Source organism: Chlorocebus sabaeus, chromosome 11 (assembly GCF_047675955.1).
Source record: "Chlorocebus sabaeus isolate Y175 chromosome 11, mChlSab1.0.hap1, whole genome shotgun sequence".
Classification (NCBI taxonomy): domain Eukaryota; kingdom Metazoa; phylum Chordata; class Mammalia; order Primates; family Cercopithecidae; genus Chlorocebus; species Chlorocebus sabaeus.
In genome coordinates this window covers 53,760,712-53,775,053 of record NC_132914.1, presented here as the reverse complement: position 1 = coordinate 53,775,053, position 14,342 = coordinate 53,760,712, and the positions used below count along the sequence as shown (strand labels likewise).

At 50.0% G+C, this 14,342-nt stretch overlaps 2 protein-coding genes across 9 annotated transcripts in view; one reads left to right on the top strand and one right to left on the bottom strand.

Moving 5' to 3' along the window:
* Positions 1–34: 34 nt before the first annotated feature.
* NABP2 (nucleic acid binding protein 2) lies at positions 35–7,519 on the bottom strand. 4 transcript variants are annotated; one of them, XM_037996956.2, is made up of 8 exons: positions 7,254–7,348; positions 6,654–6,723; positions 4,631–4,732; positions 4,049–4,187; positions 3,865–3,936; positions 3,297–3,378; positions 3,138–3,201; positions 35–866 (listed from the first exon to the last, which is right to left on the bottom strand). In XM_037996956.2, the coding sequence occupies exons 3-8, from the start codon at positions 4,707–4,709 to the stop codon at positions 667–669; spliced, it is 636 nt and encodes a 211-aa protein (XP_037852884.1). In that variant the 5' UTR covers positions 4,710–4,732; positions 6,654–6,723; positions 7,254–7,348; the 3' UTR covers positions 35–666. The 4 variants fall into 4 exon arrangements, with proteins under 4 accessions (XP_037852884.1, XP_008001832.1, XP_037852885.1 ...); XM_008003641.3 differs by lacking the exon at positions 6,654–6,723 and having other exon boundaries at positions 7,254–7,519; XM_037996957.2 differs by lacking the exons at positions 6,654–6,723; positions 7,254–7,348 and adding an exon at positions 7,364–7,519.
* Positions 7,520–7,609: 90 nt separating this feature from the next.
* Positions 7,610–14,342, top strand: part of RNF41 (ring finger protein 41) — a 30,912-nt gene continuing 24,179 nt past the window's right edge. For 4 of the 5 annotated variants that reach the window (XM_008003623.3, XM_073020852.1, XM_073020854.1 and 1 more), the window contains exons 1-2: positions 7,610–7,800; positions 12,336–12,520. The gene's annotated coding sequence lies outside the window, so the exon portion shown is untranslated. The remainder of the gene's footprint in view (positions 7,801–12,335; positions 12,521–14,342) is intronic. The other variant, XM_037996955.2, reaches the window with a different exon arrangement.

Here is a 14,342-nt window from a genome sequence, read left to right as displayed (position 1 = left end):
TTTCCCACAAAAAGTAAAGGAGTCCAACACAGAGTAGAGTGGTAACATTTATTAAGAAGGAGAGATTTCAGTTAGACTCCCATGTCTCACACAGAAGAAACAGATGGTAACTGCCATTTCTTTCTTTCTTTTCTTTTTTTTTTGAGATGGGAATTTCTCTCTTGTTGCCCAGGCTGGAGTGCAATGGTGCAATTTCGGCTCACCACAACCTCCACCTCCCGGGTTCAAGCGAGTCTCCTGCCTCAGCCTCCCGAGTAGCTGGGATTACAGGCATACACCACCATGCCTGGCTAATTTTGTACTTTTACTAGAGATGGGGTTTCTCCATGTTGGTCAGGCTGGTCTCGAACTCCCGACCTCAGGTGATCCGCCCACCTCGGCCTCCCAAAGTGCTGGGATTACAGGCGTGAGCCACCACGCCCAGCCAGTAACTGCCATTTCTAAAGAGGAAAGAGAGCAGGCAGAGGGTCCTGACTCCCAGGGGACAGCTAGTTCAGCTGGACAATGAGGGAGTATGAGATTAGGGTGGATAAGAACACTGCTCACCACCCCTCCACTGAAGTTCAGTGGCTAAAACACTGCTACACCAGCCAGCCAGTGGAAGGCTATCTTGCTCTCCAGGAGACACTTGGGATGTGGTTGGTGGCAGGAAGAAAGAATGTCATGCTATCTTTTGCTGCTCCTCCGGGTTTCTTTGCCGTTACTAACAGGGTTGCTGGAAGGGCCAGGTGGGCCTGCAGGTGTGTGGTTGGGCTGGCTTCGAGTGATTCGGGTGCTGGGCGGGTGGGAGGGAGTATGAGGGGGATGTGGGCCACCACCAGGACCTGTTGGGGCACTCAGTCCATTCCCATTCTGGCTCTCAGAGGCTAGTTGTGGGAGGAGAAGAAACAAAGGAATTAGTTAACATAGGAGAGGGGTCCATCTCAAGGCCTGCCTCCATGCCCCAAAGAGTGGCACAGTCTTCACCATGCACAACTGCGTCTTAATGCCAATTCGACCAAATGCAAAAGACTGTGGGCTGCAAATATGAACGGAGCTCCAGAGAAGACTCACATGATCATTTGGGAAGTTGCTACATGAACCTCGGTATAATATTTTTCTCTCGTATTTATCTCACTATTATTGGGAATCAGACCTAGAATTAGCTGTTTAGTTCTAGGCTCAAGGATCTCTGACAAAAATGCCCCTTTACTGGGTCAGGCGCGGTGGCTCACGCCTGTAATCTCAGTACTTTGGGAGGCTGAGGTGGGTGGATCACGCGGTCAGGCATTCGAGACCAGCCTGGCCAACATAGTGAAACCCCGTCTCTACTGAAAATACAAAAAATTAGCTGGGTGTGCTGGCGGGTGCCTGTAATCTCAGCTACTCAGGAGGCTGAGGCAGGAGAGTCGCCTAAACCTGGGAGGCGGAGGTTGCAGTGAGCCAAGATTGCGCCATTGCACTCTAGCCCTGGCGACAGTGCGAGACTCCATCTGAATTAAACAACAACAACAACAAAAAGCCCTTTTACCAAAAGTGATTATAAAACTGGAGAAGCATGGCAAGGGGAAGGGCCTGAAGTCTCTGCGTTAAAATATGAGGCACTTAAAAAAAAAGGTGTGTATGTGTGTACCATAATGATAATGTTCATTTTAGAAAATATAGATAAGCGTAAGTGAAAAGATTATTACACATAATCTTACCCACCAAAGATAATAACAAGTCACATTTTTGTGTATATAAATTTTTATTTTTAAATTTTTACTGTTTTAGAGATGAGGTCTCACTTTGTCACCCAGGCTGGAGTGCAGTGGTGTGATCGTAGCTCACTGCAGCCTCAAACTCCTTGCTCAAGCAATGCTCCTGCCTCAGCCTCCCATGTAGCTAGGACGATGGGTGTGTACCACTGCATCTGGCTTAAATTTTCAATGTTTGACTGAAGCCAGGTGTGTGGGATGATTTCTTTGAGCTCTCATAATTCTGGACATACCACTATCATTGAACTTAACCATGGCGTATTATAATCATTATCTCTCTCCTGTATAAACTACAAGCCCCTAAAGGCAGGTAGTGTGTTTTATTCTGTGGCAAATAGAAGGTGCTCTAGAAACATTTGTTACATGAAGGCATAGGCTTGCTTCTTGCACACAGTAGGGCACTATGAACCCTAAATAGCATGGAAGTTATAGCCTAGTGGTTCTTTTTTTTTTTTTTGAGAAACAGTCTCACTGTTGCCCAGGCTGGAATGCAGTGGCATGATATCAGCTCACTGCAACCTCCGCTTCCCAGGTTCAAGCTATTCTCCTGCCTCAGCCTCCCAAGTAGCTGGGATTACAGGCTCCTGCCACCACATCTGGCTAATTTTTGTATGTTTAATAGAGATGGGGTTTCGCCATGTTGGCCATGGCTGGTCTTGAACTCCTGACCTCAGGTAATCTGCCTGCCTTGGCCTCCCAAAGTGCTGGGATTACAGGCGTGAGCCACTGCGCCCGGCCAACCCAGTGGTTCTTAAACCATATCTCTACTGAACCCTGCTGCTCCACTGGACTAAGATATCTGCAGCCCATGGCTGGGTGTGGTGCTCATGCCTGTAATCCCAGCACTTTGGGAGGCCAAGGCGGGCAGATCACCTGAGGTCAGGAGTTCAAAAAACCAGCCTGGCCATCACGGTGAAACCCTGTCTCTACAAAAATTAGCCAGGTATGATGGCAGGTGCCTGTAATCCCAGCTACTCAGGAGGCTGAGGCAGGAGAATTGCTTGAACCCAGGAGGCAGAGGTTGCAGTGAGCCAAGGTCACGTAATTACACTCCAGCCTGGGTGACATAGACTACATCTTAAAAAAAAAAAATTAGCTGGCTATGGTGGCAGGTGCCTGTAATCCCAGCTACCTGGGAGGCTGAGGCAGGAGAATCACTTGAGGCGGAGGTTGCAGTAAGCTGAGATTGCGCCATTGCACTCCAGCCTGGTCGACAAGAGTGAGACTTAGTCTCAAAAAAAAAAAAAAAAAAAAAAAAAAAGAGGGGTCTGGGAGAATTGGGTGAAAGAGGATATACTGAGAAAAGAGAGCTTTGGAAAAGGAATGAGGGAAATGCATCTTTCTAGGCTGAGCAGAGTAGGAGAGTTAGGAGGACCAGTGGATGGAAGGGAACAGATTTACCTGGAGAAGCAGCAGAGGGTCCAGTGGTAGGCTGGGAAGCTGAAGGGTTGCTGTCGTTCTGCACCTGAAGGCACAGATTACGTATTCAGATCCTGCTCCCTCCCATGCTTCTTGTCTTGATCTGCCCTCTTTTCCCACCATTGTGGCCACAGGACTCACCGCCTTGTTGGGTGTCTGCTGGGTGCTGTACTCTGGATTTGGCTCACTGAAGTTAGGAACCTCAGAATAAACCATACAGAATCTGCAAGGGGAGAAAGTAGCTAAAGCCTTGGATTCATCCTCTGGGCCACTGCTGGGGGCCTCAGAAAAGTCCCGATAGGTTGGACGTGGTCACTCACATCTGTAATCCTAGCACTTTGGGAGGCAGAAGTGGAAGGATCGCTTTAGCCCATGAGTTTGGGACCAGCCTGGGCAACATGGCGAAACCCCGTCTCTATAAAAAATACAAAAAAATTAGCTGGGTGTGGTGAAGCACGCCTGTAGTCTCAGCTACTTGGGAGGCTGACATGGGAGGATCACCTGACCCTGGGAGGTCAAGGCTACCGTGAGCCGGGATCATGCCACTGCACTCCAGCCTGGGCGACAGAGACTGTTTCTCAAGAAAAACAACAACAACAACAACAGAGAAAGTCCAGAAATAAGGCTTGGAGTACACACCCTATGCTGCCTCGTTGCAAACCCCTTTGCCCTGGTACTTCTTCGTCCCAATCCCCAAGATAGCACTTACTCTCCAATCTTCTGCAGATCACCCCCACGGCCAGTATATAGTGTCAGACAACCTTTGAAAACTGAAGCGTACCTACGGGAGCAAAAAAATAAAATTCAGAGTACTCAGAAGTGTTACAGGGACTGTTAACCCCACTCTTGATTGTTGTTGCCTTTGGAAGGCCAGAAGTCACCAGCTGGCTTACCCTTTGGTGAGCCGGATAATGTCCCCAGGCTGGATCAGATTGCCGACATCGTCCCAGACAGAGATATTGATGCTGCCTGTTTTGTCCGCCACTTTGCAGGTCCGAACCTCATGCCCGTCCTTTGTCTTGGTCACTCGGCCTGAACAGAACAGATAAATCGAGGTGGGAGGATGGTCAAATAAATGGGGTGGTAGCTGTCAGAAGGATGAGATGTAGATATTGGTGGAATGAGGGAAAAGGTGTACAAGCAGGGGAAAGGCCAAATCCCTGGGGCATAAGGGGTTGGGATTGTGGAAGGGGTGGTGCTGGGGGTGGAGGTGGGAGTTCAGGGGCCAGCACCATGGAGAGGGCCCTGAGTGGAAAGAGGCCCGCGTGGCACAGGAGGTCTAGATCTGGCAAGGGTTCTATCTACCCTATACCTGACTGCAACTTTCTGTCCCAGGGTCGAAGAGAGAGACTGGGAGTGAGGAGTGTCTTGCAGCTTGCCTTGCCATCCCCATAGCAAGTTAAGAAAGCAGATAGCATTCTTCCCCTCCTGCCCCCCACCCCAATCCCGGGAACCCGCCACCCCAGTATAGACACCTGTCTCCAGCACAATGAAGATGAGGTTCAGATTCTTGAGCCCAGGCTTGATATCCTTCACAAAGGTCTCCGTCGTCATGCTGCCCGAGCCTCGGCACCCCACTGGATGGGGAATAAGGGATGAAGGCTCAATGCTTGAATCCTTTGCCCCCATGCTCCACTTCCCAAGGCCTACCTACCCCATTAGGCCGGGGTCAGGCAGCCTCAACCCCTCTAACGCTTCTAAAAGATTTAAAAAGAACATCCCCGGAGGCCTCCAACTTAAAGATCAGAATTTGGGGGTCTCTGGACAGGCTGCTTTGGGGCTGGAAGGCCCCCTGCGGGATGCTCTTTTAGTCTCAAGCCCTGAAGTGGCGGAGCCGACGGAGACAGGAGTAGGGAACCCGGTGCAGAGCCAGGGAGTAGAATCTTACTGGTCAGACCTTCCCGAACCCTCATCTCGACAACCCGGGACTCGCTCCATGCCCTCCCCTGCCCGCCGCCCACCACCCACCACCCACCACCCACCCAGCCAGCCGGCAGGACTGTGCACGCCGCTGAGCAGCCCGCAGGGGGAGCCACAGGCTCCGCTGCCGCCGGATGCTGCCCGGTGGAACGCAGGAGTGCGGCCATTCCCGGAAGTTTCCCCCGGCTGGCCTCCTCCGGCCAATCAGCACCGCCCGGGCGCGCCCTGCGTCCCGCCGCCTGCCCTGCCCAGCCAATCGGGATCAGAGACTCGTGCGCCGCGAAGGGGGCGAATTTCAGGTATTAAAGGAACCTTGGAGATCGTTGGCTCTGCAGGGGGAAAGACCCACCACTAGAGGGCGCACAGGGCCCTAATTTTTCTTAACTTGGCTGGGGAGAATGCACTTAGGCTCTAAGACGTTTGTTAGGCTCCAAGAGTGACACAATGGGAAAAGGAGCAAGGGCTTCGGAATCTGGCGGACAAAAGTTTGAATCCTGGCTCAATGCTTCACTTCCTTTCTCGACTATTTAAACATATGTAATTCCAATTCCGCTAGGCGCGGTGGTTCACGCCTGTAATCCCAGCAAGTAGGGAGGCATAGGCTGGAGGATAGCATAAGTCCAGGAGTTCCAGACCTGCCTAGGAAATATAGCGAGACCCCATTCTCCACAAAAAGGGGGAAAAAAAGACAAAAAATATGTAATTCCATCTTACGAGAAAACGGAAGTTATATTTTAAAAAGTGCCTTGCACACAGTAGGCACACACGGTTTCCTCCCTTTTTATTGCTCTAACCCTTATCTTTGTTCCTGATTTGAGGTTCTCATTTTTAAGGCACTATCCAGCTTGGTCAAGGTCTCTGGGAAAAGTGGCATTTATACCAGAGACAAAAGGCAGGCTCACCCTTCTTGGAAGAGATGGAACCTACGGCATAGAGGGAAACATTTGTTAGGCCCTCTTTTTTTTTTTTTTTTTTTTTTGAAACAGGGTCTCCCTCTGTAACCCAGGTTGCAGTGTAGTGGTGCAATCTTGGCTCACTGCAACCTCTGCCTCCCTGGCTCAAGCGATCCTCCCACCACAGCCTCCGTAGTGGCTGGTACTACAGGTTCACACTACCATCCTCGGCTAATTTATATATATATATACACACACACACTTTTTTTTTTTTTTTTGTAGAGACAGTTTCGCCATGTTTCCCAGGCTGGTCTCAGACTCCTCAAGCGATCCGCCCACCTCGTCCTCCCAAAGTGCTAGGATTACAGGCGTGAGCCCTTGCACCTGCCCGCAAAGGAGTCTTGCTCTGTCGCCCAGGCTGGAGTGCAGTGGTGCGATCTCGGCTCACTGCAACCTCTGCCTCCCGCGTTCAAGCGATTCTCCTGTGTTAGCCTCCCTAGTAGCTGGGATTACAGGCACCCGCCACTACGCCCGGCTACTTTTTTTGTATTTTTAGTAGAGACGGGGTTTCACCATGTTGGCCAGCCTGGTCTCAAACTCCTGACCTCGCGATCCACCCGCCTCGGCCTCCCAAAGTGTTGGGATTAAAGGCGTGAACCACCGCGCCCGGCCATACTACTCTTACCTTACTTGATCGCAGAGTCCCTCTAGAGGACGGCAGAAAGGAGGCCTGAAACTTTAATTCCTTTCGGGACCTGTCAAATTGTCCACAAAAGGTAGCTAGCTCTGTATTGTTGTGTATAAACAAATTACATAAAGATATGTGTGTGTGTATGCGTGTATTAATGTGCATTAGCATTTACTTAGCCAATGTCCACAATAAATACCATACTATTTAATACCAGATTAGCCTAGGAAGTCATGTAATTGTAATGCCTTGGTTTGCTTAATTAATCCCCTATCTTCTCATGGAGCTCTTTAGGCTCCACATTGACTTCCCTTGGATCCCAGATTCTCTACCGCCCACATCCCCAACACCACAGTGTGTAAGCTAAGGAAATCAAACCCCAACTCAGGAAGACGGAAATTTTTTCTCCCCTCCTTCCTTCCTCTTAGGTGTTTCAGGGAACTCCACAAGTGTTCGAGGAGCCATCGTGGATAGGGCAGGAGAGCGCCTGGGAGAGAGGCTGACAACCCATTGAGCACCCCAGATCTAAGCTTTGCGGTCAGACTCCCTCACTCCCCACCCCGCGGCCGCCTTGTTACGAAGCTCTAGGATGCTGACCAGGTCTCTGGAAAAGGGAGAGGGGCCGGACCCGCAGCAGGTCACGCTGCAGGTCTGCCTCTCCGCAATGATCTCGCACCAATCTGCGTCAGCTCTAAGACACAAGTCACCTGCACCCCTCCAAAGCGAAGCGTGGCCGGCCAGGCCCACACGTTCTTGCCGGGAAGAACACAGAGTTCTCCCTCCCAAAGGACTATATCCTGGCTAGGCCTATATAGACTCTAGACTAGACTTCCGGTCTAGAGTGGCGGCCTGGCCAGCCTTCGTCCCTCCTGGTAGGCCGCTCGTGGCTGGTAGTGTAGGGGCTGAGTTAAACAAAGAGGCGGGGTTTGGTGACGAGCTTCCGCCGGGTTGCGTAGCAGCGGTGGGCGGGGCAAAGGATCCGTCTGAGAAGGCGACGAGTGGTCGGAGTCTTCTTTCCCCTCCTTCCCCTTTCCCTTCCCTACCCGGGAGAGGCTGGGACCCGGCACCAGGGCACTAGTGTGGCCGCTGCGGCCTCAGCTCCGACTGGGTCAGGTTGCGGAGACTCCAGGCCGCTTCCAGGGCGGTGCGTACTGCGCCTGCGCGATCTTCCACCTAAATGAGGGTGTGGGAGGGGAGGAGGTGATGTCCCAGGGGTATTGGGGCGGGGGGCTGAAATACTGGGGTTCAGAAGGAGGGATGGTGGTAGAGATAAAAATGTGGGCAGGGAAGCAGCACGGGCGAGGAGTCGGGAGGTGAGAAGGGGGCCCTGGAGATTGGGCTGTTGGGGAAGGTCCGTTGGAATAGGGGAGCTTTGAGAAGTGCGGGAGGCGGCCAGAGCTAGCTGGAGGACCGGCAGCCGCGGACCTGGGCGAACAGCGTGGTGTTTAAATGGGCAATGACTGACGGGCCAGAAGCGGAGGAAGGGAGCATTCCGGGGGCCAGCCTGGGCAGGGGCGGTGGAACCTAAACCCCCGCCCTCCAAGCGCCATAGCTTGGCTTCTCTCCCATGCCTTGTCTTTGGCAGCCTTGTCCTCTCATTCCTTCCCCGCTCCTCACCCCCTCCCAGCCCTCCATGAAGGAATCTCACATTCTTCACATCCGTGCGCTTGGTTTGCAGCCTGGCTCTCTGACAGGTTTCACACACCACACACTGGAAGGCCTTCCCTAACTCAGGACTTTGGGAAATTGGGGAGTGGGGAGGAGGGGGCCAGAGGCAGAGCAGAAAGCCAGGAGGGGTGAGGGCGTTTTGCTTGAGGGATTGACAAACTGCTTCCCTATTCAGAAACTTCATTTCACCTAATAGCAAGTGGGGCTGTTAATGAGGCCACTGTTCTTAGGGACTGGCCCGTGATAGTGTTATCCTTTTCTATAGAGGGGTTTTAGAGTCTCACAATAGGGCGAGAGGCTGATAGTGTCGTTGGCTGATAGTTTTGCCCCAAATAAGAATGGAGTGGACTAGTGGTAGAGAATGTGAGTGATGCAGTGTTACTACCTTGCATGTCCAGCCGACCGACCTGTGGCTAGGCCTACCTTCTAGTAAAAAGAAGGAACAAGCTTTTCAAGCATTTCCTCTCCGACTCTCAGTACTCTAAATTTATTTTGCGTTATATATATTTTTTTAAGACAGAGGATCACTCTTATCACCGAGGCTGGAGTGCAGTGGCACAATCTCGGCTCGCTGCAACCTCCTTCTGGATTCAAGCAATTCTCCTGCCTCAGCCTCCTGAATAGCTGGGATTACAGGCACCTGCCACCATGCCTGGCTAATTTTTTGTATTTTTAGTAGAGATGGGGTTTCACCATGTTGCTAGGCTGGTCTCAAACCCCTGACCTCAGCCTGGCACGGTGGCACACGCCTGTAATCCTAGTACTTTGGGAGGCCGAGGCGGGCAGATTGCCTGAGCTCAAGAGTTCGAGACCAGCCTGGGCAACACAGTGAAACCCCGTCTCTACTAAAAATATAAAAAATTAGCTGGGCATGGCTGTGTGCACCTGTAGTCCCAGCTACTTGGGAAGCTGAGGCAGGAGAATTGCTTGAACCCGGGAGGCAGAGGTTGCAGTGAGCTGAGATTGTGCTGTTGCACTCCAGCCTGGGCAACAGAGCAAGACTCTGTCTCCCCACAGTTCCCTCCGCCCCCAAAAAAACAACCCTGACCTCAGGTGATCGGTCCACCTCGGCCTCCCAAAGTGCTAGGATTACAGGCATGAGCCACTGCACCTGGCCTTATTTTGCATTCTGTTGCTACAAATAATCTTACTTTAGCATAACAGTATTCAGTATCCTTTCATATTCATTCATTTATTTATATATTTTTGAGACAGGGTCTCACTCTGTCACCCAGGCCAATGTGCAGTGCTGCGGTCTCTGCTCACTGCAGTCTCTGCTTCCTGGGCTCAGTTGATCTTCCTGTTTCAGCCTCCTCAGAAGCCGGGACTACAGGCTCTCATGCCACCATGCCCGGCTAATTTTTGGTTTTTTTGTAGAGACAAGGTTTCACTATGTTGCCCAGGCTGGTCTCAAACTCTTGGACTCAAGTGATCCACCCACCTCGGCCTCCCAAAGTGCTGGGATTATGAGTGTGAGCCACTGCGTCCAGCTTCCTTTCATATTTATTTCATTTGATTTGCAGGACAGTATGTATAAGGGGTGTGCGTGTGTTTATACGTGTATACACATACACACATATAGACACCTTATATTAGGCCGGGCACAGTGGCTTACGCCTATAATCCCAGCACTTTGGGAGGCCAAATGTGGCGGATCACATGAGGCCAGTCTGAGACCAGCCTGACCAACGTGTTGAAACCCCGCCTCTACTAAAGTATAAAACTTAGCCTGGCATGGTGACACGTGTCTGTGATCCCAGCTACTCAGGAGGCTGAGGCAGGAGAATTGTTTGAACCTGGGAGGTGGAGGTTGGCATGAGCTGAGGAGATCGTGTCACTGCACTCTATCCTGGGTGACAGAGCAAGACTCCATCTCAAAAAAAAAAAAAAAAAAAGAAAAAATAGGCCAGGCATGGTGGCTCACGCCTGTAATCCCAGCACTTTGGGAGGCCCAGGCGGGCAGATCACAAGGTCAGGAGATCGAGACCATCCTGGCCAACATGGTGTAACCCCGTCTCTACTAAAAATACAAAAACTAGCTTGGCATGATGGCGCACACCTGTAGTCCCAGCTACTTGGGAGGCTGAGGCAGGAGAATCGCTTGAACCCGGGAGGCAGAGGTTGCAGTGAGCTGAGATCATGCCACTGTACTCCAGCCTAGCGACAGAGCAACACTCTGTGTCAAAAAATATATATGTATATATAAAATATATATAATACTACTATATATTATATATACGTTATATTAATATATGAGGCAGGTCTCATTTTTCTCTACTTGACAGTTGAAGAAACAGAAAAACTACAGCAGGGTTACTTGACTTGTTTAAATGTGTACATTTATGGGCGGGCGCCAGTGGCTGGTGCCTGTAATCCCAGCACTTTGGGAGGCTGAGGTTGGAGGATTGCTGGAGCCTGCCCAGGAGTTAAAGACCAGCCTGGGCAACGTGTCCAAACCACGTGTCTACCAAAAATACAAAAATTAGCCAGGCGTGCTAGTGTGTGCCTGTGGTCCCAACTATTTGGGAGACTGAGGTGGGAGGATTGCTGGAGCCTGGGAAGGCAAGGCTGTAGTGAGCTATGATCATGCCACTGTACTCCAGCCTGGGCAATAGAGCAAGACCCTGTCTCAAAAAATAATAATAAAAGTAATAATTTATGTGGGCCGGGTGCTGTGGCTCACACCTGTAATCCCAACATTTTGGGAGGCTGAGGCAGGTGTATCACCTGAGGTCAGGAGTTTGAGACCAGCCTGGCCAACATGGTGAAACCCCATCTCTACTAAAAATACAAAAATTAGCCGGGCATGGTGGTGGGCGCCTGTAATCCCAGCTATTCTGGAGGCCGAGGTAGGAGAATCACTTGGACTCGGGAAGCGGAGGCTGCAGTGAGCCAAGATCACACCATTGCACTCCAGCCTAGGTGACAGAGTGAGACTCTGTCTCAAAATAATAATAATTTATGTGAAAGCACTTTGGAAACATAAAAGCAGCAGTCCCCAGCCTTTTTGTGAAAGACAGTTTTTCTACAGATGGTGGGCGAGGGGATGGTTTTGGGATGAAACTCTTCCACCTCAGATCATCAGGCATTAGATTCTCATAGGGAGTGGGCAACCTAGATCCTTCACATGTGCAGTTCACAATAGGGTTCGTGCTTCTCTGAGAATCAAATGCTGCTGATGCTCTGACAGGAGATGGAGCTCAGGCCTCAGTGCTTGCTTGTTTCCTGCTCACCTCCTTTTGTACGACCCGGTTCCTAATAGGCCACAGTCTGGTACTGGTGCATCTGGGGATTTGGGGACCTCTGCATTAAAGCATCATCCTGTACACGTAATGTATTATGGATCTATGCATTTGTGTGTGTGTGTGTGTGTGTTTTGAGTTGGAGTCTTGCTGTGTCGCCTAGGCTGGAGTGCAATGGCACGATCTCAGCTCACTGCAACCTTCGCCTCCCGTGTTCAAGCAGTTCTCCCTGCCTCAGCTTTCTGAGTAGCTGGGATTACAGGCACCCACCACCACGCCTGGCTAATTTTTATATTTTTAGTAGAGATGGGGTTTTGCCGTGTTGGCCAGGCTCATCTCGAACTCCTGACCTCAGGTTATCCACCCTCCTCGGCCTCCCAAAATGCTGGGATTCCAGGCTTGAGCCATCGCACCCAGCCGGACCTGTGTGTTTTGTAGTCACAGATTTGGAATCATTATTACTGGTAGTTATGTGCACTGAATAAAAGAATCGTAAATCTCCAACAACTCCTCTTCTCTGCTTTTCCTCTTGTCCTTTTCTTTCCCCCTCCCAACTATGTTCAAATCTACTGGACCCTGTGTGTGTGCTTCCTTAGCTGGTGAGCTCCCTCCTTAGAAGGTAGTCTTACTTGCCTAGCACTGAAAACTTAGTGTTTAATGGAGTTATCTCATCCTCTCCAACCAACTGCCAGATCCATCTGTCCAGTCTCCTTGCCAAGTGGAGGTAGTTCTCCTGACTCTCCTTTCTCTTCCTTGTTTCTATTACTAGAGTACTCCTGATTGTGACATCACATTCATCCCCTGGGTGATGGAGCTTGTCACTGGGAAGGAAGACTCAGTCGGAGAATAGCCAACAAGATGGGTTACTGGGAGAATCTCTTCAGTGGCACTGAGTGGAGGCATCAGGGGGTTGGAGCCTTGTGAACAGGGAACCTGCCCCCCAACACTTGAAAGGTAAAGAGCTTTGATTCAGAATCCCATTCCAGGCCTTAACCCTCTTCTCTGTCACTTGGGATTCCTTCTGCCCTTGAAAGCCCAGTTCTTAAAACTTCTTTCTGCAGAAAGCTTTCTGTGATTAATCTGTACCATTTGTTCTTTTCTGTATATTTTACAACTTACATTAATTATTTACTTTTACTTGTTAAGTATTTGCTTAATACGTTTATGTGTTTTTTTCCTATGTACTCATTGGGCTCAAGCCTATACCTTAGTTTGACGACAAGGATTATGTGTTTCTTCTTCTTTTTTTTTTTTTTTGAGACAGAGTCTTGCTCTGTCACCTAGGCTGGAGTGCAGTGGCACAATCTCAGCTCACTGCAACCTTCACCTCCTGGGTTCAAGCAGTTCTCCTGCCTCACCCTCCCAAATAGCTGGGATTATGGCTAATTTTTGTGTTTTTAGTAGAGATGGGGTTTCACCAGGTTGGTCAGGCTGGTCTCGAACTCCTGACTTCAGGTGATCCGACTACCTTGGCCTCCCAAAGTGCTGGGATTATAGGTATAAGCCACTGCGCCCGGCCATGTATTTCTTCTTTATGTCTCTATTGATAAGGAGATTATGTATTTAGGATGATGAAGTTTGGGGTAACCACACAAATAGTGCTTGGAGCTGCTGACCAACTGGGAGGTCATTGCTGGCCTTTAATGCCTGGCAGGCCTCTTTTTAGATATTAGATGAGTTCTTGAATAATTATATGCCTTCTGGATTATTTTGTAAATTGAATAAATTAAAACTAAAGAGATGTAACTTTAAAATTCCCATGTGGTTAATTCACTATGATCCACGGCATTCTGGAATTAGGCAGAACCTTAGAACCACTCATCTCACAAGTAAGGAAACTGAGTTCCGAAGAGGGGAAGTGATTTCAGTCTAAGCGTTCTGTTGCTTAAGTGAAAAAGATCTCTTCCGTTCACGTAAAAAGTCAAGAGCTGCTTGGAGAGAGCAAGGTCAGTTAGTGTTAGAGCCACGATACCTTTTATAACATAATTACCCATTAATTTATCTTTTTTTTTTTTTGAGACAGAGTCTCGCTCTGCCGCCCAGGCTGGAGTGCAGTGGCGCATGGTCTCTCTGCTCACTGGAAGCTCCGCCTCCTGGGTTCACATCATTCTCCTGCCTCAGCCTCCCAAGTAGCTGGGACTACAGGCGCCCGCCACCACGCCCAGCTAATTTTTTGGTTTTTTTTAAGTGGAGATAGGGTTTCACCATGTTAGCCAGGATGGTCTCGATCTCCTGACTTCATGATCCGCCCGCCTTGGCCTCCCAAAGTACGGGGATTACAGGCGTGAGCCACTGTGCCTGGCCCCATTAATTTATCTTTTTTTTCTTTTTTTTTTTTGAGATGGAGTCTTGCTCTGTCGCCAGGCTGGAGTGCAGTAGTGCAATCTTGGCTCACTGCAGTTTCTACCTCCTGGGTTCAAGCGATTCTCCTGCCTCAGCCTCCTGAGTAGCTGGGACTACAGGCACGTGCCATCACACCCAGCTAATTTCTTGTATTTTTATTAGAGACAGGGTTTCACCATGTTGGCCAGGATGGTCTCAATCTCTTCATCTCATGATCCATCTGCCTCGGCCTCCCAAAGTGCTGGGATTATAGGCATGAGCCACCAGTCCGGCCTATTTTTGTTTTATATGCTTAATCTTAGAATCTTAGAATCATAGAATTTATAGAGCACCTTAGAACTTATGTAGCCCAGGATGCTTCATTTCATGTAGGGAACTGAGGCCCAGAGAGGCCAAATAAGTTGTCCAAGGTCATACATTTGGTTAGTGATAA